Consider the following 26,598-nt stretch of genomic DNA (forward strand, 5'->3'; position numbering starts at 1 on the left):
CCTGGTCATTTGTTCAACGTCGCCCCAGCTGAAGGGGCCTGGTCATTTGTTCAACGTCGCCCCGGCTGAAGGGGCTTGGCCTTTTGTTCAACGTCGCCCCAGCTGAAGGGGCCTGGCCATTTGTTCAACGTCGCCCCGGCTGAAGGGACCTGGTCTTTGGTTCAACATCTCCCCAGCTGAGGGGGCCTGGTCATTTGGTTCAACGTCGCCCCGCTGAAGGGGCCTGGTCATTTGTTCAACGTCGCCCCAGCTGAAGGGGCCTGGTTAATTTGTTCAACGTCACCCCAGCTGAAGGGGCCTGGTCATTTGTTCAACGTCACCCCAGCTGAAGGGGCCTGGTCTTGTGTTCAACGTCACCCCAGCTGAAGAGGCCTGGTTCTCCGTTATTCCTCAGTTATCTTGAGACACTGTGAGTACAAGTGGCGCTGCTTAAAGACTTACCCTACCCTGACCTGAACTAAACCAACCTAAGCATTTTTTTGTATATGACTCAAACCCCTTTTTAATATTGTGGAATGTCGTTAACGTGATTGGTCTTGTGATAAAGTTATATAAAGAAACAGATATTTTTACATAAAACCTGTGTAGTGTCCATCTGTAGTGGGTCTCTTGTATTACTGTATGTGGTCGTAAATGCTTTACACACTGCCTCTGAAGTAAGCCTGTCTGCTCGTGCTACATTACCAGAAGGGTGAGCAGGAGTTATTTCGGGAGGGTACCTCCCCCCTTTCCTTGGGAGTGGGGGTTCCTGCTTGGCTTCGTTGCAAACCCCAGCCAACTGAGAATCCCATTTCCATCACATCTTTTAGCAAAGTTGGTTTTAATGTTCTGTGTTTGAAAATACCACTTTTAGAAAGTAGGTATTTTCTTGCCTAAACCTTCCAGTGTGCTCTGCTGTTATGTGTATTGACTGTCTGAGTTTAGAGGAGCAAGGCAGGTTGAGTCAGACCTGGGTTGAAAGAGAAATCTGCATTGAGTACTGGGGAGGGGTAGCTCCTTGACCTGAATAGGGCTGTGCCTGGCAAGGTGAATGCTGGCTCCACCTCCTACTGTGCGTCTGATGGCAGACCCCCCTCTTCCTGAAAGCGTGGTAAACAAAGTGCTCCAGGCCTTAGCAGAACTGGTTCTGGCTGGGTTCAGTGACTAGAGACTTTTGAGAGCAAAGACTTTTGGGGTATAAATATCTGTGCCCAAACCCCTGATTTTGGTATTGCTCCTGGATGTCAAGAGGAACCTCTGTCCGTGTTACTGAAGGAATCTGCAGGAGAAGATTGTCCTTGTGCTTGTGTGCTGTTTCTTGGATTGGCCTGCAGTAGTTCCCCTTGGACTTGGAAGAAGAGGGAAAAGGACTTTTGAGAGACTTTTATTTTACTAAGCAATCACCCAAGGGCTAGAAGAGAGCTAGCCTCCTGCTGGAGTCACATGCCCATCTGACTCCCCCACCAGCCTCCTGATTCCTCCCAGCGAGGATTTCTATCTGCAGGTGAGGCCCCTGCGAGTTCCAGGGCCTCTAGTTCAACTACAGAGAAGAGAGTGCTGAAATTGTCGGTAACGCCCGTTTGTGAGCTGCCGCAACTGAAGAGCGTAAGAAAAATTATCGCGCTGCTGCCGCCGAGCGCTCGCAAGCCAACGATCATCGCATCACACGCTTGCGGGCCACAAAGTGCTCGCTAACCCCAGAGATCATCGCATCGCACATTTGCGGGCTTTTCGGAGGGTCGCTAGCGGGCGCCGTACGTCTGCCATTTTCCTCGCATCGCACCCGGATCGTCGCTCCCTCGCGGGGCGCCATTTTCTTTCATCGTAACAAGATTGCACACACAACAGGATCAGCGCATCATCCTCCTTGCGGCAAGGATTCAACGCATCGCTGGCCTAGCGTGAAGAAGTCTGTCGCTTGGTCCCGCACGCACCCACAGACCGGCGCATCATCCTCCCTTGTGGCAAGGATTCAATGCATCACCGGCCAAGCGTGGGGAAAATCATCGCTACAGCTTGTTTGCGACATTTTGCTTGTTTTGCTACGAAATCCAGGTACTTTGTAAGTAAAAGGGCCGCAGAGACCCCTGCTTTGAACTGAACCCCTATTTGAACACTTTGAACTCTTTTTCCAGCTTTCCAAGAGTACCCCCATTTTTCAGTATTGTGGCTTTTTACCGCTATTGGTCTTGGGTTAAGTCTATATATAAAGAAACTTATTTTTTATAACTACTTGTGTGGTGTCCCTTTGTATTGTCCTTCACTGTGTTACTGTGTATGATCATAAATGCTTTACACACTGCCTCTGAGATAAGCCTAGCTGCTCGTGCTACGTTACCACAGGGTTGAGCAGGGGTTATCAAAGGGTGTAGCCCCCTTACTCTGACTTAGGAAGAAGGCTTCCTACTTGGACTGTGGCCAGCCACTGCCAACTAGAGACCCCCATTTCTAACAATCTGTCTTTTAAAAACTTACGCAAATTGTACAAATTACTCGCTGCTTTCTCCCTATCTTCACTCAGAGACTTGAAATCTGCCAATCCCTCCCCGGTCCACCACCAGCCATTAGCAGGCTGTTTCTGTGGAGGGAGTTGAGAGTGGCGGATACCCACTTCCGGTGTGCCGCGATCCTCTGCCATTTTGGGTGAGGAGACGATCTAGTTGCTCAAAACTCGGCACCAGCCCAGTGAAAAGGGGCCGATGGCACGGAAACGCGCAGCAGGTGCACCAAAGGCAAGGCCGTCTGCGCCCGTCCACGCCAGTTAGTTGCAGACGCCAGGCATGCTGCCTCCCCCACTAGAAATAGGGTCTTCTACTCTCAGAATGACCTCCTAAAAATCAGGAACACGGTGAGCAATTGTAGACAGTCCTATGGAGACACCATTGAGGGCCCTTTCTGCTGTATACAATGCGGCATCATTACTGTACTAGCCCCATCCCATGCTGATGCTACCTCCCCCATCCCAGTAAGTATCTTAGAATCCTCAATCTGAACTGTCGCTCCTTAGCCAAACACTTCGCTGATATCCATGACATATTAGAGGACACCTCCCCTGACGTGCTCTTCCTTACCGAGACGTGGCTCTCTGATGCCATGATAGCCGAGCCAGGCCTTGCGCTCCCTTCTGGCTACTGCATCCTTACTTTAAATAGGGAGTCCAGAGGTGGGGGCATCGCAATTATTTTTAAATCTTGCTATGCATGTACTTTTGTAAAACAGGTCTTCACCGGATGCGAATGTTCACACTTTAAGATCTCACTGAGCCCCAACTACACGATGTCAGGGCTCCTGGTATACCGGCCCCCTGGGCCATCCACTGATTTTAGGACTGCCCTCATGGAGACGGTCAGCGTATTAGCAGTTAACTCCGCCAACTTTACCGTCTCTGGGGATTTGAACCTCCATCTGGATAATTATGATGACACAGACATAGCTAACTTTGTAGCCGATCTCGCGGCTTGTCAGCTTGTACAATTGGTATCGGGTCCGACGCATATTGCCAGCCACTTGTTAGACCCAGTCTTCACGAACATACCACACATCTCTGAAACAAATTACTCAAACTGAAGGGGTAAATCTGCTTTCCTTTCTCAAGTTTCGAGTTGATGACGACAACTCGGTCCCTAAAGATAATGAATTTGCTGATTTAATGATGTTGAATTTACACCAACACATTACATGCTCAGGTCACATAAAATGAAATCCCTTAGATCTGATCTGGGCGTATAATTCGAATTAACTGAATATAACCATCCTTCCTTGCATACGGTCCAATCAGTATTTGATCAGCGTTTGTATTCCGGTAGATCTTTCTAACTTGATCCACAAGCAGGAAATGAAACCATACACACATGGCGATACATTAATACAGAGCCAGTGTTATCAACACTATCAAACCCCTCCCCTCTCTTCCCATCAATTGAAGACATTCTCTCCAAAGAAAAATAACCCACTCTGTGGCTCGGGCATGGTAGTAACCAACACCCCTCAAATCCAACAGCGTGTTATAAACCGCACCAGACCAGTGCCCTGGTACAAGCCAGAGTTAAAGGAGGCGAAACCTGCATTGCGTCAACACTGGCAGGAAAGTGATGCTGAAGAGAGCAAAATCACTTTTTAAATTGAGCTTGCAGAATTTAAAGGCAACCCCGTTCCATGCAAAGTCCTCTTAATAGACAAATAATAAAAATACTTTTTTTACATCCTGAATGATTTGTCTCCCCCAGATGAAATGAGAACTTCCCTGACTCCTATCGAGACATTCTGTGACAATCTAAATACTTAACAAAAACATTCTTTAAAGATAGTATAAACTATTACAGCAGCAGTAATTCTGAAGTTGAGTCTGAAAAGAACTCTACTCTCCTCATCCTTGTTTGAAGAAATAAACAAGCTCCATGAATTTGTGATCAAGGTCAAATCCGGGTCACCAACTGACCCTTGCCCTCCAGCAGTCATGGAATCTCTGACCTCATCAATCAATCAATCAGCATTTATAAAGCGTACCCCAAGGATATCTGGGCGCCGAGGGTGCTTCATCTCTGTCGAAAAGCCAGGTCTTGAGCAGTCCCCTGCAGAGCGTTTTCATCAATTCAGCAGCTTAAGCTGTCGCTCCAAGCGCATTTCAAAATGCTGTAGAGCTCACGTTACTGAAAAACCAGGAAGAAGTCCCGGATTTAACCAGGAATTATAGGGCAATACCTCTGCTCCCTTAACCTGCAAAAACTATTGGTCAGAGATCAATCTTCAAGAGGTTCCAGGCTTTATAACTACTCCAGCTCTCAGATAATTCTTATCAATGGAATGTCCGCCTCACCATTCCAGATTCAAAATATGATGCAATTTGATGATTACTTCATGAGGTTGAATCAACTAAAACTGAATATTGGTAAAACTGTGATTGTAATTCGAAAGAATAAGACCAATGTTTGGAACCAACTTTACTCTCCAACAAAAATGAGATTGTTACCGGAGCCTAAACCCACAGCTAAAAGCCTCTGAGTGATAATCAATAGTAATCTTAGCAAGAACCAGCAGGCTGGAGCTGTAGGATCTAAATATAGATTTATACTGAAACTACTTAAGAGAATAACCCCACTCCTCCCACGTAAGGCCTGAAAAGCAATAGTGGTGGCCGCAGTCCTATGTAGATCTCATCATGCCAACCGAGTATATGTAAGAATGCCCAGTATCACCATTCATAGACTACAAGTAATTCACAGCGACGCAGCTTGTGTACTACATCATCTTCAGAGGTGGGCACGCGCCTATTCATGCTCGATTCTTCCGGGTCTGATTGGTTGTCTCCTCTTTTATGTATTTCTGATTCAGTTCCAAGAAACCCCAGGTTGAACATGCTCTCTATATGTGCAATGACATAACACGCGTTTTGTAGATCCTGTAGAGGTTTGGTGTGTTGGAACGTGCTTCAGTCACTGAATATTGCAAAAGAGAGGTGTACAGTTCAAGTGAGGATGTTAGCGCAGTCTTGTCTGCCAGGGTATTATAAACCTTCGATTGCTGCAAGGTTGTTACAGTGTTCAATTTTTGTGGTAGCACAGTGTACAATTTGAGCAGACCAAGGAACAGGCATAGTGTTGGAAACATTTCAAATCCGTGCCTTTCATAATATATGAACTATGTTGCGGGTATTGTGACATTTTAATGATTCATTTTTTTCTGGTTTTAGAAATGAGCGATGTTCTCTGATCACACTGGGGTTGGTGAGACAGAGTATTTTGACCTAACTGTCCTGTGATAACGTGTTGTCTTTTCTCTTTTCCTCTCCTCTGCAGACATTGAGACTTGAACATCAATTTACAGGAATGGGGAGAAGACGGGCTCCAGGAAAGAAAGTGACAGCGCAGTGTTCACGTGAATCCGTAAGAGCCACAGTCCCATCTTATCCTCTTCATGACGTCTCAGCTTCAAGATCTCGAAAAGATACTCAGAGGGACAATGAGATGGAACCGCTTTCAGAGAACCTGCCGCACATTATCCTTCTATCCATGCTGGAGGAGTTGGAAGCCAAACTGGATAACTTGATCAATACTGTGGAGGACGTACCTTCTAAAGTCGCTGGGCTGATTAAGAAAATCTGGATAGAAAAGGATCAAGGTTACCTAGATAATGGTGGAGTGTCTTTGGAGGTGATCTCTCCAGCGAGCATTAGAGATTGTGCTATTAGCCGGTCTCCTGCGACACCTCAACTGGACAGGCCAGGGGAACCAAGCTTGTGTCTTCAGCCAGTGTTCTCTGATGGGCATTCCCCAAAGCAGGACTGTACCCTCTCCTCACCAACTAATGTTCAAGTGCGTCCAGAGGAGCCAAACCTTTGTCTACAGCCAATGTTTCCAGATCGACATCACCCACAGCAGGACCAGTGGGTGCAACCTGGGTTTCCAGGTAGAGATGGAATACAGCAGGATTGTACTGTATCCAGGTGTCCTCAGACAGATCTTCCAGGCAGATCACTGGAGGCAAAGCTGTGTCTTCACTCAGAATTTGTTGATGGGCAGACACTACAGCAAGACCAGAGCGTACAGACGGCGATCCCAGAAGAGTGGGAGCCAGATGAGCCCCTGAAGCAAGAACCATCCCCATTGTCTTCTTATAGCTGGGACCAGCAACAGAACCTCTGCCCACACCCACTATTTCCTGAAGGACACGAACCACAGCAAAACCACTGTACACAACCCGCTCTACCAGATGGGAACAGACCTGATTATCCCTTGGAGGAAGCATTGATGTGTTCTGATTTCCAAGATCCCCAGGAGAACCAGTGCCTACAACCCGTGTCACCTGATGGGATGTCATCAGACAAACACTTAGAGTCTGGGCTGTTGTCCTTTGATGAGTTGGGGTCACAACAAACCCAGCGTCTACAGCAACACCTATGCTTGAAGCAGGAACTTCCTTATGCACAGGATCCAAATGTGAACTATGAGCTAGAATCTATGCGCCCTGAAGCACAGGAACCAAATCAAAATGACAATCTAGAACCGGCCTGTACTGATGCACATGGTTCAGATCAGAATTACAAGCTAGATCCACTGCACACTGCGGCACAGGACCGAGAGCTAGAGTCAGTGCTTCCTGAAGCACAGGAACCAGATCAGAACAACACGGTGGAACAACTGCACCCTGAATTACAGCATCAACCTCAGAACTGCAAGGCAGAACTGCTCTGTCCTGATGAGCGGGGTCAGTGTGTGCCTCCATCATTCCTAGGACTGGATACAAATACTGCAGATGAAGACTCAATAGAGAGAGGAAATACAAAATCACATTTATTGCTGTTCGAAGCTACCCCAGGTATGTGTTTTACTATAAATGGACTCTCGGAGTGCATACTAACACATGTAACCTCTTCAAAATGCGTATGGGCAGATTTTAGAAAGTCTCCAATGGGATCATTTGGGATTGGGTGGAACCCCCTGAGCCATACTGACCCCCAGAGTATGAGTACACAGGGTGCAGATGTGTCCCTGCATTCTCCTCCTCTGGTTCCATACAGGACTGCATCCTTCCTGTGCAGAAACAGGTCTGGTTATGGGACTCTGCATGAGACAAATAGGCCAGTAGCTCTTGTCGTTCGTCCCCATTCCAGGCCGAGGAACTGGAAATAGCGCCAGTCATGTGAGGATTTACTGGCCAGAATTGCACGTAATAGTCGGATGCAAGTGATGTGGTGTTCATTGAGAATATCGGACATGTGCAGTCTGGAGAGGGAACTGTGTTTCTAGTTGCACAGTTACATTGGGTAAGACGCTGTAGTGTAGTTCCTATTATCCCAATAGGCTCTGCGCATTGGAATAATACCTTCAATAGTATAGGCCTAGACCAGACGTTAACTAGGTCTACTACTGTCGATATTAGACTTAAAGTTTTGGGTTTGCCAGCTAGCTCAGAGTTCACTAGAAACTTTCTCGAATAGGCAAGGAGGAGTTGAACCTCCCTGGATAGACAAGAAGGGATTTAGTTTCTGACAACCATAGAACATGACAACTTTGCTCTCCCCTAATCAAGAGTGTACCTCTAGAGTCGTGTGAACAAAAGACGATTTATTTTACTCAGTCAGTACGTGCATTCTTAGTCTCACCAGATTGTAGAGAAAAGGAAGAGACGAGCGTGTTCAATAAAAGATGTTATTTATTGATCAGTCTCTTTTCTCATACAAGAGAAATGGATCGATATTATTGCAATACTTATGGTTAAGTAAAGTGCATACAATAAAAGCAGAAGTATAAAATAATACTGTAAAAACATTGATATGGTTTCTAAGCCATATGAAGGTTTAAAATGAATAAAATATATACATACACATTTACATTTGACTAATCGTACTCAACTGGTGTTTCTAACTACGCCTACCCCGTGTACCTGACCTAAGCCTAATACGTGGGCGGGAATAGAAAGTTACAGTTTAAGTTAAGTTTGTTTTGCCAAGTGACTGACTAAAGAATTCTCTGCAAGGGGTTATTCAGTTCTGTACCTGGAATCTAGGATGAATGAGGGATGGTATCTCTCGTCTCTGGTCTCGATATCCCAGGCTGCCTGCGAGGGCTACCCGGAAGCGCCGGAGCTGGATTTCTCGGCAGGAGAAAAGACAGCGTCTCGTTCTCAGCGCGTCAGGAAGGCGGGGCTGCGCCAGCGGGGTCTGCTCTGCTCTGGGCTTCGGCAAGTCTGGCTGCTCCGATCTCGTCACCACCGCGTGTGTTTGCATAGGGCAATATCGGTAATATTTATACCTTTAAGGTGCCGAGATTGACGTAAGGATGGACATAGATACGTCAATAAGGATGTCATACGACCTGGTCGTTAGCACATTCTTTTGCTGAAGTTCTCGGCGAAATCAAAACAATGGCCGCAGGGTTTTTTCCCAGGTCTGTCATAGGTTTGATTTGTTTTGAGAACTCCGTATGCCTTATCAGGGGCTGGAGGAATATCGCTTGTCTAATTAGATGGCAAGCGTTATGACCTAATCAGATAACACGTTCCTGTGCCGTAGTGTGGCTTTATCAGATAACGGTTCCTGCATCATGGGGGCTTTCTGCCTCATGGGATGGCTGCTAGTTAACTTGTTAACCAGAATAGGGCCAGGAATAGGGGGATCGATACAGAACCTATAGGAATACATCACACCCACTCCACGCTAACTATGGACATATTTACTAATCTATGCATAGTAAAACATACTGTAGAGTATTGTGTATACCTCACCACCCCAAAATACATAAATGCATTTTGAAATTATCAAATATACGGAAAAAACAGTCACATGTAATATATGCACTCAAGCTGTAGAATAATGCTAAAGTAATCACGCATATCTATACATTATCACTAATTTGTATATGAGAATTTACACATGAAATGGCTCTTAATACAGAAAAAAAGTTTCGAGACCATTCCATCACAAAATAAAATAATTATGAACATACCAGCGGGCAGCTAATGTCTATAAAGTTTCTAAAAATAGAAATTTTAGTTCTCTAAGAATAGTCCTTACTTTAAGCAGAAGATAGTGTCCCGAAAAATATGTAAAAATATTTTGGGGCTGCTGAAAAAATTGCTGTCCGTGAACTGGAGGGAAAATTGTTCATGGTATTTTGCTATTCTAGGTGAAGGCCAAATTCAGGGAACGCCGTGTGCGAGCTTGCTCAAAAGTCTCTATTTCTTCTCTGGTGAGAACATCATATCATTTAGACTCTCGAAAAAGTTGTCAACAGCTTCCTGAGAGAGTTCCACTAACTCGGAAATAGGTGTAACCATGCATTCGTGCGCATGATTGTCTCCATTGGCGTTTTGATTAGTATAGCTGACAGAAGGTCGTACCTGATCAATGCCGCTTTCATCTTGAACTTCACTACCCCTTAATCGTAGTGGTGAAGCTTCCACGAATGCCGTCATCAGGATTGGTAGCCGTTGAGGGCAGCACAAAGCATGAGCCTTTATAGGACTCAACAATGTTTCTGCATCCATTGGCGCATCTGATTGTAGAGTCAGACAGGTGTCTAACACGCATTCTTCTCCGCATAGCAGGCACCTTAATACAGGTAAAACACATCGTTGCCACATTGGTCGAAATTAAAGAAACCAAGTCATGTTCAGGTCTCTAAGCCGGGTTAGTCCCAGGATTTTTGATATCCGGTCCCGGTATCCAATGGCTAGGATTGTTTCTTCCCTTGTCGCAGGTGTTTTGTCTGTGACATGGTTTGCCATAACGAAATATAAGGACTAGGAACAGGATTCCTGCAATCAGTCCCAAAATGAGGGGAAGTCCGCCAAAAATCGAATGGACGAAATCTGGAAAAATACCCAGTATGGCTTTGAATGGTGTTAATGCCATCGAGAATACTGTCTTAAATACTTTTGAGACTCCACTGGTATCAGAAATATTTAAGATTTCATTCAGGATTTCTGCGAAATGTATGGGGGAATTAGTCGATAACAATGAATGTATCTCTGCAGTCGTCCTTGCGACTAGGAGATCATAAGTTTCTTTTGATGACGTGAGTCTGGTCTGCGTCTGAAGAAGCACTGTTTTCATTCTGCTTAAAGTATCTATTCGAATAGAAGTAATTTTCAAGTTGGGCCATGCCCTTGCCTCCCTGTCTGGAAGGGAGCTGGGGAACAATAAGCGTCCACAGCACTTGACCTTCGCAGTCGTAGTTACGAGATAAGGAGTCCCGGGCATAAGACTACAGCATCTGCGATCTACAATTAGAATGTAACTCCCATTATAGAGTCTTTGAAAGAATGGTTCTATCTCTGTTGCAGGTGTGCCTAACTGGTGACATGAAAGGTTATTTGAGTTCCCTTCACAGGCTCCATGCAAACTAATTCCATTACACAGAAGTGTACCGCTTAGCGACATCGCACAATTATTGCCACTAAGAAACACTTTCTGTCCTTTATTACTGACACATGCATGTGAATAGGGCAAGTTCCATGTTGTTTTAATGTACCCTTTTCCCATTTTTTCGTACATGCCAGCCTGTATATATTTTTGGCAGTATTGAAACCTGAAGGTAGATATTGGAATATTAATTGTCCCATGTATTATCCATTCACTGACAGGTCGTTCTGACATTGTCACTGGTAATCTCTCGAGTTTCTCAATGCTCAGGATTGTATAATCAGCACCCTTCTGGGCCATACTGATTTGTTTATCAGTAAGGTTAAAGATATTGAAAAGTGACGTTGTGTTGATTAAACGCCAAGGCACATAGCCTGAACGCAGATTTTGTAACGTCCAGCCTAGCTGTACAATAGAACGCAATTGAGACTGACCGTGTTGTAACAACAGTAAGTCCTGCGATATTATGTCGATTGCTGAAGACACAATGCTGTCCAGAGAAAAAATTCTGGAGGACAGAGTCATTAACCCATTGTCCACTACCGAAAGTGATTTTTCCAAATTAATACGGTCAATTTCCCGTATTCTTTCTGCTGTCTCAATTTGAGTCACCTTCCAGGCCTCGTTGTATGCTGCATATACAGAGGCTGCTATGAAACGTTTCTGACGCTGTTTGCGCGGTCCCATAATGAAATCAGGCAAGTCAGCACCATCAGTAAGTAAAGTTAGGTGTTGCTTAATTTCTGCCAGTGTGGAAGATTGTAGCCACTGAAGGCATAATTTACCCACACTGTAGGTGGTTATTATTCCTGGGTGTTGTCTTTGGGAATATCTAGGGTCTGGCCTGGTCATTTTGAACCCCTGTGTTGTGTTCAGGAATCTATCTTGACAGTTATTAGTATCTGTGGGCCAGATCAACCACTGTTTCCAATCAGGATGTGTTCTGTTTTGGTTTAATACATAATTTACGTCTATATCTTCATCTGTAGAGCTATTGCTGTTCATTGTTGGTTTTGGAATAGACGGTTTATTTAAGTCTTTGATTTTGGCTAAGCCAAGACAGGTAGTCTGTTGAACAGTGTCGTTTAAGAATATAATTTGTTCTGGGATCATGCAGGCTCTAAACAAGGATTCTATACCCTGTACTTGCCATTCTTGTGTACCCCAAACACTTTTTACTTCAACATGTTTGTCCCAATAATCAAATCCAAAAGTATTAATTTGTTCAAAGAATGAATCTGAATATATCAATTTCGTGTTTGTTATCATGGTCTTTGTCCCTGTCTTATTTGACAATTTGAAATAAAATGTTTCAGCATTACTTGTGTTAAAACCTGAAAAGTATGAATATTTGTCATATACGGTTCTTGAGCTTCCTTTTGGAGGGGTTGCACAATGTTCCCATTGATTATGATTTAAAACATTTCTAGGTTGTGCAGATTTATGTAGAAAATGGTTACCATAGTGGTTATAACAGTACATACTATCATAATTTGTCGAACCCTGCAAATAATCATGTTTGGTAAATTTAGCAGACATCACTAAGTCAGACATCATATTATTTATACTTTCAAAGTCCCAATCATCAGCAAATGAGCTCGGTTTTACAAAGTCACTCAATGAGATCTTAATTTGGTGTGGATATTTCAGGATTTCAACCGGACCATAAATTTCGTAATCAGTTTTGTCCCATGCTACCCCACCCGGTATAGGATTGGCTGTGAAGTTGACTGAAGAAAGTTCTCTTTTCTCGACGTGTGAAGATGTGTGTGGTTTGAGGATCAAGTTGATTTTCTGACTTGCTGTGTCCATTTTATCATATTTTCCCTCAATGAAGCGTCCCAAAGTTAGTACCATGATGAGCCAAAGTATGAGGATCAATGCACCAAAACCCACCCAAAATTCAATCCATGGAGAAATCAAATATGTTTCTTTCAGTTGTTTCAAAATTACTTTAACTTTATCTTTAAAGGTTTTTGTTGATGGCTGTGTGTTTGATTCAGTGAAGTCTTCAGAGGAATCATCGAAGTTTATGAAGTAGCCGGATGCAGTTCTGTTAATTGTTCCAGTTGCTTCAGGATTACTGTTTCTTGCATAGTCGTTTGTTACTTCATTATAGATTGGTGTGTCTCTGCTAAATGTTTTTATTTGGGTTTTCAGAGGTCTAAGTTCCATTGCATTGTTGCATAGTCCTTGTTGTAGTTCTGTAGGCGTTTCGAATGTGATTAGCCTCTTAGATTGAACCTCTGTGTTAGTAGCAAATCTTGGTGTTCTACTACTTCTCGGGAGTCCACTTGGCCTACTATTTGTTATCGGCCACATGTTGTGGTTTTACCAGGTCGATGGATACAACTCGGTTCTCCTTTTTACCAGCAAGCGGCGGTAGCACAACTGATCTTGTCCCGTTGACAGACAAGACAGGAACTGCTTTTCTGTAAGAAGGCCCAAATTCCTTCTTTACCGCGATCTTTTCTCTGACTAGATCCCCGACTTTTGGAATCCAGACAGGTCTTGCTGGGACATGTGGTGGTTCTTCAGTGGTTGTTGGCTGCTGTTTCAACTTTATGTTGCTCAGGTCTTTTCTTGTTTCATTTAAGTCCTGCAAAATAGCCAAACGATCTTTGATATCAAAGCTTTTTTCTTTTACCACTGAAGTCTGACTGTCAAGGTCAGAGACCAACATCCTAGTTCCAAATAATAATTCGTACGGACTGAATCCCTTCAGAGAATTTCTTGGCAAGTTATTTAGACTACGTTGGACACTTATTAGATGTTTGACCCACCCAGCTCCCGAACCTAATACCTTTGCCGTTATAGATTGCTTTATGTCACGGTTTTTTCTTTCAACAATTCCGTTCCCCTCAGGGTGAAATGGACAAGAGTACCGCAATGTAACGCCCATGCTGACCATGGCCTCCTTATAAGCTCTAGAGCTAAAAGCAGGACCATAGTCCGAATGCAGCATGCCAATTGCGTATGTGCCGATAAAGACTCGCAAATCTTTTATAACAGTTCTGGCGTCAGCCGTTCGCTGGGGCCACATCCATATGAATCTCGTGCATGAGTCCACTGCAACCAAGATATATTTATAGTTACCATCCCTTTGTAAGGGACCACAGTGGTCTAGGTAAACACAAGCTAATGGTTTATCCGAGATTAGAAGGGGCGTCTGTGCTGGACGTCTCACCGTTGATACTTTCATTTTTTGACATATTTCACATTCTAAAACATAGTTCCTTGTTTGTCTTCTCATTTGTGGCTACCAGTATCTCTGTTTTAATAATGATACTGTGGCTGAGACGCCAGCATGTATAGAAGCAAGCCCTTCGTGTGCCGCTATTATCAGTCCTAACCTATGTTCCATGTTTGGAATTGCCCTATCCCCCACTCCAGGGATTCGAGCAAAAGGAACATTGTTTGCATCAGTTATGTATGAGTATTTTACTGGAAAGCCTTTCGGGAGTGTTTCAATCGAATCCTTTTCTTTAGCACTGACAGCCTGTAATATTTCGCTGTCTATTTTTGTTTTTGACCGGGTGATGGCAGCTACGGAAGCCGTTTGCACAGCTGCCTTCGCGGCCTCATCAGCCAATGAATTCCCTGCAACGTGAACGCCATCACGTTGATGACTCAGTGTATGTATCACGTGAGTCTTTGGTAGTTCTTTTTGTAAAAGAACTACTTGTTCCCAGAGCATTTTATGCTTGATTGTGCCTCCTTTTGCATCCTTAAAGCCATTCTGAAGCCAGATCTGCAAGTATTCATTGTAAGACTGAACGCAGTAATACGAATCGCACACTATGAGTGTGGGGAATTCTCGATCGGTATTTTCAAGCGCCATCTTAAACGCCAGTAGTTCCGCTCGCTGAGCTGTACAATCTCCTAGAGATTGTGTTTTAGTGATAGCTGGTTTAAATTTACCTTCGTGCCAGCGACCTTTAACAATCGCGCACGCAGCACTGTAAGCTTGTTTACCCCCTACTGCGGGTTGTGCTGATCCGTCTGTATATATTATACAGCCGTAATGTTCTAGAGGCAGAATTTCGGTCGGCGGAGGACATTCAAATTCATATTGGAGAAATTCTTGTGTTTTTAAGTTAGGATCAAATTCGTATGCCACGTCTGTTGCAGCAAGAGAATTAGCCCATTGTATCCATCTCGGATGGAGCGCTTTAGCATTTGGAATGCTTGCTTTTGTTACAGCCTCTAGGGCTGGTATTGGTGTCACGATTATTATTCGTTTACCTTGTGCCAGGGCTCGTTCTTTTGCTATAGCTGTCTGTGTTGCAGTAAGAATTTTTTCCGTTGGGCTAAATTTCATTTCAGCCTTAGTGTACAAGTGTGATTTGAATGCAATCGGTACCTTTTCTCCCTCATTAGAGGTCAGGTATGTGAATCCGCATCTTCCTGGGATGACTCGAATCACAAGATTGCGTGTGTTATCACGTGTTTCTAATTTTGTTTTAATTAACATGTCTGTTTGTAAGGATCTCAAAATTTCTGTGTGTATTTGAGTCCAATTGGTTCTTTTAAAATCTGGTTTTATTAGATCATAAAGGGGTTTGACCCTTTCTGCGTAATTTGCAATGTATGTTCTTCCGAAATTGAGGAAGCCTAGAATTGACTGTAGGTTTTTTAGTGTTCTAGGTGCTTGGAGTACGGCACATTTCTCTAGGAAATTGTCAGCCAGGCTTTTGCCTTCACTTGATAATTCGTATCCTAAGAACAGGACTGTTAGATGGGCAATTCTGGATGTTTTAAAGTTGAATTTGTAACCCTCTGCTGCGAACCCAAGTATTATGGTGTTCACTCTCTTCAAGTGAGTATCCAAGTCATCATCTGTTAAGTATATGTCGTCGACATAAGATAATGCTTCGTCATCATATGTTTGTAGTAATTCTGTTACTCTCGCTGAGAATACCCCTGGGCTATTCTTGTACCCCTGGGCTAACCGACAGAATTGTTTTTGAGTGCCATTTATTGAGAATGCAGACAAATATCTGCTCTCTGGTGCTATGTTTTGACAAAAGAATCCATTAGAGATGTCTAATGTTGTTTTGTATTTTTTGCGCACTAGCTATTCATTAGTGCAGCACTATGTGAATTTTGTACTGCAAAAGTTTTGCAACATGAGTTAAGGTGTCTGTAATCCAAAACTAGACGATATGAATTGTCTGGTTTGGAGACCGGAAACAAAGGGTTGTTCATTTGTGAGGTGCAAGTTTCAATCACCCCCTGGTATTCTAATTGATCTAGGATTTCTTTTACCTGTTTTTTAGCTTCTTGCTTAATTGGGTACGGTCTTTGTGCAGTAGGTTGTGATTTTAACTGGATTTTGTGAGGAGGAGAGTCCTCATCCCATCCTACATGATTTTTATATAAAGCAGGAGCTTGAGCTACTGCCCACTTTCTGGCAAGTGTGTATTTTTTATGAATTGGGATATGATTTGAGAAGGCAGGCATAATTATTTCTTCGCCATGAGGGCACTCCCTGACAAACTCTGGTGGCCAGTCTTTTTCAGCTAGAAGGATGTCATAGCCCTTGGAGAGATTATCCCAAAATAGTCCCCTTATTTTTCTAGTCTTATCCCCTTCTATACGTAAAGTTATTTCATATATTTTGTGAGGTTTGCTAACTCTGGTGTCTGCAGTTTCCACTTGAAGATATTCATTCGTGTCCACTGTCTCCAGAAGATTCATAAGGACTTTGCGAGCTATGCTCACTTCTGCTGCGCTGTCTAGCATTGTCTGGGCCCATTCTCCGTTTTTCAGTTGTGTCCTCAGTATTCTCGGCATTGTTAACTACCTTGATACTGGCTACCTTCTTTTTTGGAAATTGTATTTTCTTTTTTAGATGAGCAGGTTCCTTGTCTTTGGACTTGGCGTGCTCTTCTCTTTGTTCTGATCGTCCTCTTCTTTCCGATTTCTGCGAGGAAGTCTGAAAAGATTGAGAGGGACGTGTATCAAAATCTTGATATCTATCAGGCTTCTTTATATTATCCCTATTTCTAAGGTTATATCTTTTCCCGGAGGGGTCACTTTGGGGTGACCTGTGTCTTTGGTTCGGAGATTTTTCTCTCCGCCGAGGAGACCTTCCTCTGGACTGGAATTTCTTTTCTTTAGGATTGGATTGTTTGTTTCCATCCCAGCTCTTTTTTTGTGATGTTGAATTATTATTAAAAAATATTTTTTCAGGACTTTCAATCAGTTGTGGTTTTACTGGTATTCCACCTAAACTATCTCTACCTAGTTCCTCATAGGATTTTTCTATAATTCTGGCAATTTCAGCTGGTTGGTCTGCTATATCTGTCTCCTTTAACCTCTGGCGGATTGCCACGTTTGCTGCTTCTCCCTTTATGTTGGCTAATAATATAGCCGAGACCTGCTTGAAGTCTTTTAGTAATTTCATACCAAGAGTTAAAGCGGGTTCTGGACCGTATTCGTCTTGAATTTGTTTTAGCTCATCTGGTATTACCGAAATGGATGGAACACCGTGCGTTTTTGTGTAGATGGAAGCAAAGACTGTACCCCAAGTGTCACAGTCCTCCACGTGTGGTGCGATTCCCATTGGAAGACAGATAGTCAGAATCCTGTGTTTATCCACAGGGGTGGTGTCTGGAAACACCGCCTCTATTTGGGTGATTTTTTGTGCTAACCAGAATGGTATTTGTTCCCGTTTAGCTGGTACTTTACCTAGGCAGGATTGTATGTTCTGTGGTGTAATTTTATTTGTGTTCCCCTGATGAGGGGTCAGCTGTGGAATTTTAATTGCTGGTTGAATTGTTGAAGTCCGCATCACATATTGGACTAATTGTCTATGTAATTTTATTAATTGTTTTAGCTGTGTTAAAAGCTCTGGTGCAGGCATTCTTTCGATGTCTGGATGTGGTGTGTATCCGGCTAGAACCGGCCACGTTGCTCCTGGTCTACCTAATGGACCGAGCCTGGTGATGTGATTATTATGTTTTAGGGCGCCATTAAATAAGAGCAGATGCTCTTGAAATTTAAGTGGTACTTCCACCTCCTCGAAAGGAGTGTACTCATTAGGAGGGTCCTCTGTTTTGTAATAGTGGAAGTACTTTGTTACAGCATTTGCTGCTGGAAAATGTATCCAAGAATAGTATACCTCTGTCTGCCGATATTCGTGTGCCTCAATCACGAATATGACTGTGCCACCTCTAGGTGTCAGTCCATTTTCTATAAGTTTTAAAGTTATAGATTTCCTCTTGATGACCGGGATGAGTATTATATCCGGGTCTGCATCTTGCAGTGCATTATCAGCTGCTGCGAGTTCAGTTGCTATCCTAACTGTCTCTCTTTCTTCATCACTGTCTCCCATTTTACCGACAGGATGGTTCTTTAGTTTTTTTGCAGATCAGGTTTCTTATGGAAACAAAGATTAGATGCACAATATTTTGGAACAGTGTATCCTTCAACGTTGACTATACCAAGGGCCATACATAGGAGTTTCCTCCTGCGAGGTCTGGCGGATATTACCTTTTACCCACTCCAGACGTCTTTGGAGTATTATGGGGAAAGGGGTCTGAGTGAAAAAGCACGACTGAGTTACTCTAAATATCTTACGTTAGTTTTATCGCCCTTCCAAACGCGTTGGGCGCCATGTAGTGTAGTTCCTATTATCCCAATAGGCTCTGCGCATTGGAATAATACCTTCAATAGTATAGGCCTAGACCAGACGTTAACTAGGTCTACTACTGTCGATATTAGACTTAAAGTTTTGGGTTTGCCAGCTAGCTCAGAGTTCACTAGAAACTTTCTCGAATAGGCAAGGAGGAGTTGAACCTCCCTGGATAGACAAGAAGGGATTTAGTTTCTGACAACCATAGAACATGACAACTTTGCTCTCCCCTAATCAAGAGTGTACCTCTAGAGTCGTGTGAACAAAAGACGATTTATTTTACTCAGTCAGTACGTGCATTCTTAGTCTCACCAGATTGTAGAGAAAAGGAAGGGACGGGCGTGTTCAATAAAAGATGTTATTTATTGATCAGTCTCTTTTCTCATACAAGAGAAATGGATCGATATTATTGCAATACTTATGGTTAAGTAAAGTGCATACAATAAAAGCAGAAGTATAAAATAATACTGTAAAAACATTGATATGGTTTCTAAGCCATATGAAGGTTTAAAATGAATAAAATATATACATACACATTTACATTTGACTAATCGTACTCAACTGGTGTTTCTAACTACGCCTACCCCGTGTACCTGACCTAAGCCTAATACGTGGGCGGGAATAGAAAGTTACAGTTTAAGTTAAGTTTGTTTTGCCAAGTCACTGACTAAAGAATTCTCTGCAAGGGGTTATTCAGTTCTGTACCTGGAATCTAGGATGAATGAGGGATGGTATCTCTCGTCTCTGGTCTCGATATCCCAGGCTGCCTGCGAGGGCTACCCGGAAGCGCCGGAGCTGGATTTCTCGGCAGGAGAAAAGACAGCGTCTCGTTCTCAGCGCGTCAGGAAGGCGGGGCTGCGCCAGCGGGGTCTGCTCTGCTCTGGGCTTCGGCAAGTCTGGCTGCTCCGATCTCGTCACCACCGCGTGTGTTTGCATAGGGCAATATCGGTAATATTTATACCTTTAAGGTGCCGAGATTGACGTAAGGATGGACATAGATACGTCAATAAAGATGTCATACGACCTGGTCGTTAGCACATTCTTTTGCTGAAGTTCTCGGCGAAATCAAAACAATGGCCGCAGGGTTTTTTCCCAGGTCTGTCATAGGTTTGATTTGTTTTGAGAACTCCGTATGCCTTATCAGGGGCTGGAGGAATATCGCTTGTCTAATTAGATGGCAAGCGTTATGACCTAAACCTGTGCCGTAGTGTGGCTTTATCAGATAACGGTTCCTGCATCATGGGGGTTTTCTGCCTCATGGGATGGCTGCTAGTTAACTTGTTAACCAGAATAAGGCCAGGAATAGGGGGATCGATACAGAACCTATAGGAATACATCACAACGCAGTCGTCTCCAGTTCCTGATATAAAAATCCTAGTCTGTATTTGGCCTCAACAGCAGGGCTGACCAGGGATGTTGTTGTCACTGCAGGGTTCTCCAGAAGTGCACACCACCTCATGATAGACAGATACACAAAGGTTTTGGAACTCTGAGGTGACTTGCAATAATCTTATTATATGCACCAGGTGGTACTTTATCTCGTATAATACATGGTCACACCATCACCTTTCCCACAAACCTTGGTGCGTAGCTCCTACATATGCAGCAGCTAACATGTTTGCAAACATGAAGAATGAACTTAAAACCTCTTGTGCAAAAATAAACATAAAAACTGTTAGATATTTGTTGCAAAAAGATGTTAGAAACTGTTCAATAAAAGGCCATTAAAAAAAAGCTGCAGTAGCTCGAAACGTGTAGAAACATGCAGAACTATTCCACCCTTCCTTTATCTAAGGAAACTAATAAACATATTCCCTCTGCTTCTCATAGTAAGCTAGTAACATACAGCAGAAGTAATAAAAGCAAAGTTCTGTTTGTTGCTTTAAACAGCTGCTTCAATAATGCTTTGTGGGGTGGAGTGGAATTGGATAGATTGGAGTGGAGTGTTGTGGGGTAGATTAGGGTGTAGTGGAATGGGGTAGATTGGGTGGATTGCAGTGGGGTGGTTTGGATGGAGTGGGGTAGATTGGATTGAGTGGGGTAGATTGGATTAAGTGGAAAGGGATAGATTGGGTGGAGTGGGGTAGATTACAGTGGAGTGCATTAGATTATGGTACATTGGAGTTGGGTAGATTGTGGTAGTTTGGAGTGGGTAGATTGTGGTAGGAGTGTAGATGAGTTGGATAGATTGCAGTGGGATCCATTGAAATGGAGTTGGGTAAATTGGACTGAAGTAGAGTGAGGTAGATTGTGGTGAAGTCAGTTAGATTGGAGTAGATTGGAGTTGGGGTAGGTTGAAGTGGAGTGGGGTAGACTGGGGTATGTTGGAGCAGAGTGGGGTAAATGTGAGTGGAGTGTGGTTGATTGGGGTGGAGTCGGGTAGATTGGGTTAGATTGAGTGTATTAGGGTAGATTGGATTGGAATGGGGCATATTGAGTTAGAGTGGGGTAGATTGTGGTGGGTAAATTGGGAATGGATAGATTGGAATGGGGTGAATTGGAGTCGGATGGATTGGGGTACTTTGGAGTGGAGTGGGATAGATTGGAGTGGGGTAAGTGGTGTGGAGTAGAGGAGTGTGGAGTGGAGTGTTGTTTCATGGGGTGAGTGGCGTCGATTGGAGTGGAGTGGAGTGGTGTGGGTTTGAGTGGCGTAGTGTGGAGTATACTTTATGTGGTAGTGCACCGCCATTACAGACAACACATTTTCAATTGAAATGATCATTACATTTACACCGAAATATGGTTTTACTGCACAAAAATGATAATGTTTGCAAATGTCATCCCCTAGTGTATTAATGTGTTTCAATCTTATTCAAATATTGTTCTCCACACTTCAGGAATACAAAACAAATGTGCTTCATTTGTACTAATTCTGATATATTCTGAAACATCAGCCCAGTTCTTTTTTTTAGGTCTTGCCGCAACAGCGCTTAACTTTGTAGGCTTACTGCCCACCCATTGCTTTTTATTTGTTTCTTTGAATCTCCTTTAAACAGCCTTGCCTCCAAATGGATAGTCTTTCAAACTTGTCCCTCCTTTTCGTAGCTTGTTCCTTGCAATGGTCCCATATTATCAACTGCTTTAGGCACTTTTTCTTTTTTCTTTGTCTAAGAGCACTTCATATGAGCACTTTTTTCACTTGCTCCAAGCTTTTTTTGTAAATGGCTGTAATTCTTGTTCTTATCTCGTCACATTTGCTGTTCATTCACAGACCGAGATCAAATGTCAGATGATGTTTCCCCTAAAAAGTCTGTTCTTTCTCGGACTTCAAAGTAAGAGAGCCAGTTCCTCACCGTCTCACTCATCGCTGCTTGCCTCTCCTTGCTTGTAATGTATAAAAGCAAATTACTTCATTTTCTTGCCTTCACCACCTCCCCTTCGCATAATGGTAGCAGCCGGTTCAACTAAAGTGCTCATGTCTACTGCTCCCGACCAGAAACTTCACTGTCGACTGTAAAGTTGGCCCCTAAGGTACTGGAAGGACGGCTTGGGGTGGAGGGGACATTGGCATGTACAGAGGGCCGTGCCATTGAAGTATCTTCTGGCAGCTCTCACCAGCAGCATCATGACGCAACCCTGCCCCAAATGTCAACGTGTCCGGGCCGAAAGCAGTATAGGATAATAGCTATATATTCGGAAACCAGTCTGTTTACTACGTACAATCCACTGTACTAAATGATATGAGGTATTCTTAGTACTTGTATTTCTAAAATGTCACATGTTGTAATATTTAGGACACATACTATTGTAATGCAAGTTGATCTCTAGTAATGTTTAGGACATGTATTATTTGTAAAGTAGAAATGCTTTCCACTTAAAAGTGAATATATATACTTGGTAGTTTGTTTAAAGGACTAATCAAACCAAATGTCAGAAGTAGAGTGCTATAGAATTGTGAAGCACTCTGATACCCAGTTGGATCATGTTGGCACTATATAAAACACTGAATCAATAAATGAATAACACACCTGAGTGCGGGGAGATCCCCTCCACACACACACCTGAGTGCGTGCTCTGAAGAAGGTGTGTGAGGGCTGAAAAATAACATTCATGCCCTGCAAGGCCAGCGCCCTCGATGCTGCCTGCGTGATGGCCATATTGAAGCAGAAACCCAGCAGGACATCTCAGGCATTTACACCAAATACTGTGATAGACGGCAAGCCCGTAGGCTGATTTGGAAATTATTGGGCACTTTGCTGGTGGTATCTTGAGGAAATAATCAAATACCGGCAGCGAGGCCAAAGCTACTTTTCAAAAAGAACATACTCACAGTGGGGAGAGACTTCTCAGGCTCTGATTGTGGGCTGGGATTCCCTGCAACAGAGAGCTACCATTTGTAGCCTTATCAGACTAATAGTCCCCTTTCCCGACGTTCAGAAAAACAATTTATATCAGCATTTTTAGGTGCAGCACCTAAGGAGCTTATTGATGACACAGTACTAACTCTCTGTTTCCGGCATTCTATTTTCATTAATCATATCCACCACATTTGATTGAAATTCAAAGGGTAGGCCTCAGTAACTACATGTCAATCTTTGTAACCCGGCAAAATGCAGTAGGATATTTCTTTTTCGACTGATGGTGTGGGACACTGCTAAAAGTCATTTGCAAAGTCAGTAGGTTCGAAAGGCAAGACCAATTGGCTTTGCCAGTGCTTGTTTTTTGTTGTGTGCTATTAAAAAAAATCTTACACTTCTCCTCTTGTATGGATACTCAGCAGAATTGTCACATACATTCTCTCATTTTGAAGTCATTGGAAGAAAAGTAAACACCAAGCTCCCTCAAAGAGAGAACTTGACATTTGACCTCTGTCTTTGAATGCACTGCAAATGTGACCAGATAAAAACCAGATTTAAAGGCCTTTTTAAAGAAAGCGTGTTTGTGGAAGAATACAGTAAACAAGGTTTGGGCAGCGGGAGGGACGGATGTGAATTACAAACCACAAATCCAATGGTAAGGAATGGGTGGAATGTATTCCCACTTATGCTTCCTGAATATCCCCACAATGTCTTTAGCGCTGTCTGGTAGTCTTGGATCAAAAGCACAAAGGTCACGTTGAAGTTTATTATTGGGATTGCTTTTAACATCTTAATTTATTTTTAAAAATTATTTGCAACTCACTTAAACCATGGTGTCTCTCTCTCTCCCTCTCTTTCTCTGTTTCTCTTTCTTTCTATCCTTCTCTCTTTCTCTCTATCTTTGTCTCTCTCTCTCTCCTTCTCGCTATCACTCTTTCTCTGTTTCTCTTTCTTTCTATCTTTCTTTCTCTCTCACTCTCTCTCTCTCTTCTTTGTTTCCCTCCCACGTAGTTTGTGGTTATAAGAGTTTCTTTTGAAAAGCAATTATTTCTTTGCTTTTCTGGTTTCTCTTTATAATACCAAATGTGTTTATTTTTGTGGTTTTATACAGTACACTCTTGGCTGAAGGGCATTAAAGCACTTTTCTAAAGAGGAAAGACCAAAATGCAGATTAGCTGTGCCATAAAATAACAGATAACCAATAGACTAATCCCACAGATCACGTCAGGGGAGAAAGTTCAAACAGTTAATATCTGGATACATTGGAAAAGTGGATGCAGAAAAGCGACCACAGATTTATTATTCAGAGCGTCTCTCAAATAGGAGAATTTTGAGTTTATAATTGTGGCAAGACTTGTGGTTGTTCAAGGTGGTTGTGGGAGGGAGTTCCAGATCCTTGTAGCGCTGGCAGAGAAGGCGAGCTTTATAAAGCGTTCTTGCCTGAATGTCGCTTGTTCCAGCAGGAGGACTTTACGAATTCTCGATCCTTGTTCAGATCCAGAGATTTTGAGTTTTTCTACCAAGTAGAAGGGTGTGGAGTTGTGGAGGGCTTTGTGGGTGATGCATTCAGTGTTACATTGGTCTGTTGCTTCAATTGGAAGCCATTGTAGGATGCGAAGTATAGAAGAAATGTGATTTAAAAACTTTGTGACCTGTCACAAAGTGGATAACTGTATGAAGCATTTCTCTCAGTGATGCTAATTTTCTCTGGGAAGGCCAGACAGGAAAGAGGTCCAATAATCCAGTCTAAAAAGTCCCAGCGTATGGACTTCTAAGTTCGTCAGGCACTCTTGTGCTTTGATGAGACATGCTTCTGAAGGTAAATGAGAATAAATGTAGGTGTGTAATTGTTAAGGTTGTTCTAGTCGGCGTCTGTATTGTTTGATGAGGGGGGTGACTTGGCCGAGTTTGAGGGAGGTTGGCATGGAGCTTCTTGAAAAAGAGGAGTTGATGATTTTGGTCCATGCAGGCGAGATATGATGTGACTGTGATTATTGACACATTTGGGAGGGAGGGGATCAGAAATGTGCGATGTTGGTTTCATACAAGCGAGTAATTGGAGCACTTCTTCTTAAGGGACATTGTCGAATTCAGTCCAACTGGCATAGGGTGAGTTTGGCGAGACGACCATTAGTGGGAGGTAGGGCCTGGGGTAGACCCTCTTTGTTAGGGGGGGCATCTTTGGTGTAGGACGGAGAGATGGGTGGGTCAAGAGAGATTTCAATGTTAGATATTTTTTCAGAAAAGAATGTTGCAAACTCTTCGCAGCGCATGGTAGAGTCATTTATTGAGTGTTGAGAGAAAGAGGAGGTTTGCTGTTTGATGATGTTGAGAAGGTCTTTAGGTCTGTTCCTAGAACGGTCAAGTTGGGCTCAGAAGAAGAGGGATTTTTCTCTGAAGATGTGTGTTTTGTATTTTATGCGTTTAGCTCCCGATATCGCAAGATGTGTTAACAAGGGTTATTGTCTCCAGTTTCTTTCAGCCAACCGGAGTTGTTGCCTCTTTTTAAAACCAAAATCTGGAAGGGATACTTCTTGATTTCTTGAGTTTCAAAGGGGCGTCTATGTCAAGTAGTTCTCCCATTTTTCTGTTGTAGTGGGCAGTGAGATCATCACCTGGGAATTTGGGAACTGACTAACGCTTCTAACTCTGCCTGGGAGATTCAGTGTATGTTCCTCGCTCAGTGCTTGTGCTGGGTATTTTGGGGGTGGGCCTTTGGTTGGATGGCATTGAGATTAAAAAGAATTAGGTGGTGGTAAGTCCAGTCGGTGGGTAGGATAGACCGGAGGGATAAGGTGTTCTCCATCAAGTGTAGTGTAGTTCCTATATTCCCAATAGGCTCTGTGCATTGGAATAACATATACTATAGTTTAGACATAGGACTGAGGTCTACTAGGTCTCTGCCAAATATATTGGACTTAATTGTGAGTGCCAGCTAGCTCAGAGGTCACTAGAAACTTTCTCGAATAGACAAGAAGGGATTAGTTTCTGACAACCGCATAAACATGACAACTTTGTTTCGCAAGAAAAATAAATCAATCTCTAGAGTCGCGGAAACAATAGATAGTTATTTCACTCAGTCAATCGTGCATGCTTCGTTTCACCAGAGGTGCAGAGAAAATAGAGAGACGGGCGTTTTCAATAAAAGTATTTATTGAACAGTCTTCTTTCTCAAGCACAAGAAATTAACTGCTACAATCGTAATACTGGTTATAAAGTACACCGCATAGAATACGAAGAGTATTATAAAGTAGTGCTGTAAAAGCATGGTATGGTTTCTAAGCCATATAAAATAACATAAAATACATACATTAATAAATAATGACTAAAAGTATTCACCGGTGCTTCTAAAATACGCCTACCCCGGTGTACTTAACCTAGGTCTAGTACAAGGGAAGAGGTAAGTGAGGTATAGCTTAGTTTCAGTATTCTTTTTGCCAAGAAGCTATTCCAAGAATTCTCTAAGGGTCTAATCAGCTCTGTACCTTGGTTTAGAATGAAGGAGGTCTTGTATCTCTCTCTCTCAGGACTCGATTTCCCAGCAACCCGCAAGGGTGGCTTGGAAACACTGGAGCTGGATTTCTCGGCCAGAGAAAAGACAGCGTCTCTCAGTGCGTCTGCTGGAGGGTCGGCATCCTTCCGCACTTGCTGCGGCATGATGCGTCGGGCAAGTAGATAGTCGAACTGCTCCAAACCACCGTGTGTTTGTCTGGGCAAATGTGGGCATATTTATACCTTGAAGGTGCCGAGTTTGACGTACGGTTGGACATAATAACGTCATCAAAGACTCAGTTCTTTGAAAACTCCATAATTTCTTAGAT

General features: G+C 43.2%; 1 protein-coding gene across 2 annotated transcripts in view; it reads left to right on the forward strand.

Moving 5' to 3' along the window:
• LOC144822243 (uncharacterized) overlaps positions 1–26,598 on the forward strand; it is a 102,569-nt gene that overhangs the window by 40,979 nt on the left and 34,992 nt on the right. For both annotated transcript variants that reach the window (XM_078679559.1, XM_078679643.1), the window contains exon 2: positions 5,775–7,293. In XM_078679559.1, the coding sequence (XP_078535685.1) occupies positions 5,805–7,293 (1,489 nt within the window). In that variant the 5' untranslated portion in view covers positions 5,775–5,804. The remainder of the gene's footprint in view (positions 1–5,774; positions 7,294–26,598) is intronic.

Source organism: Lissotriton helveticus, chromosome 1_1 (genome assembly GCF_964261635.1).
Source record: "Lissotriton helveticus chromosome 1_1, aLisHel1.1, whole genome shotgun sequence".
Taxonomy (NCBI): domain Eukaryota; kingdom Metazoa; phylum Chordata; class Amphibia; order Caudata; family Salamandridae; genus Lissotriton; species Lissotriton helveticus.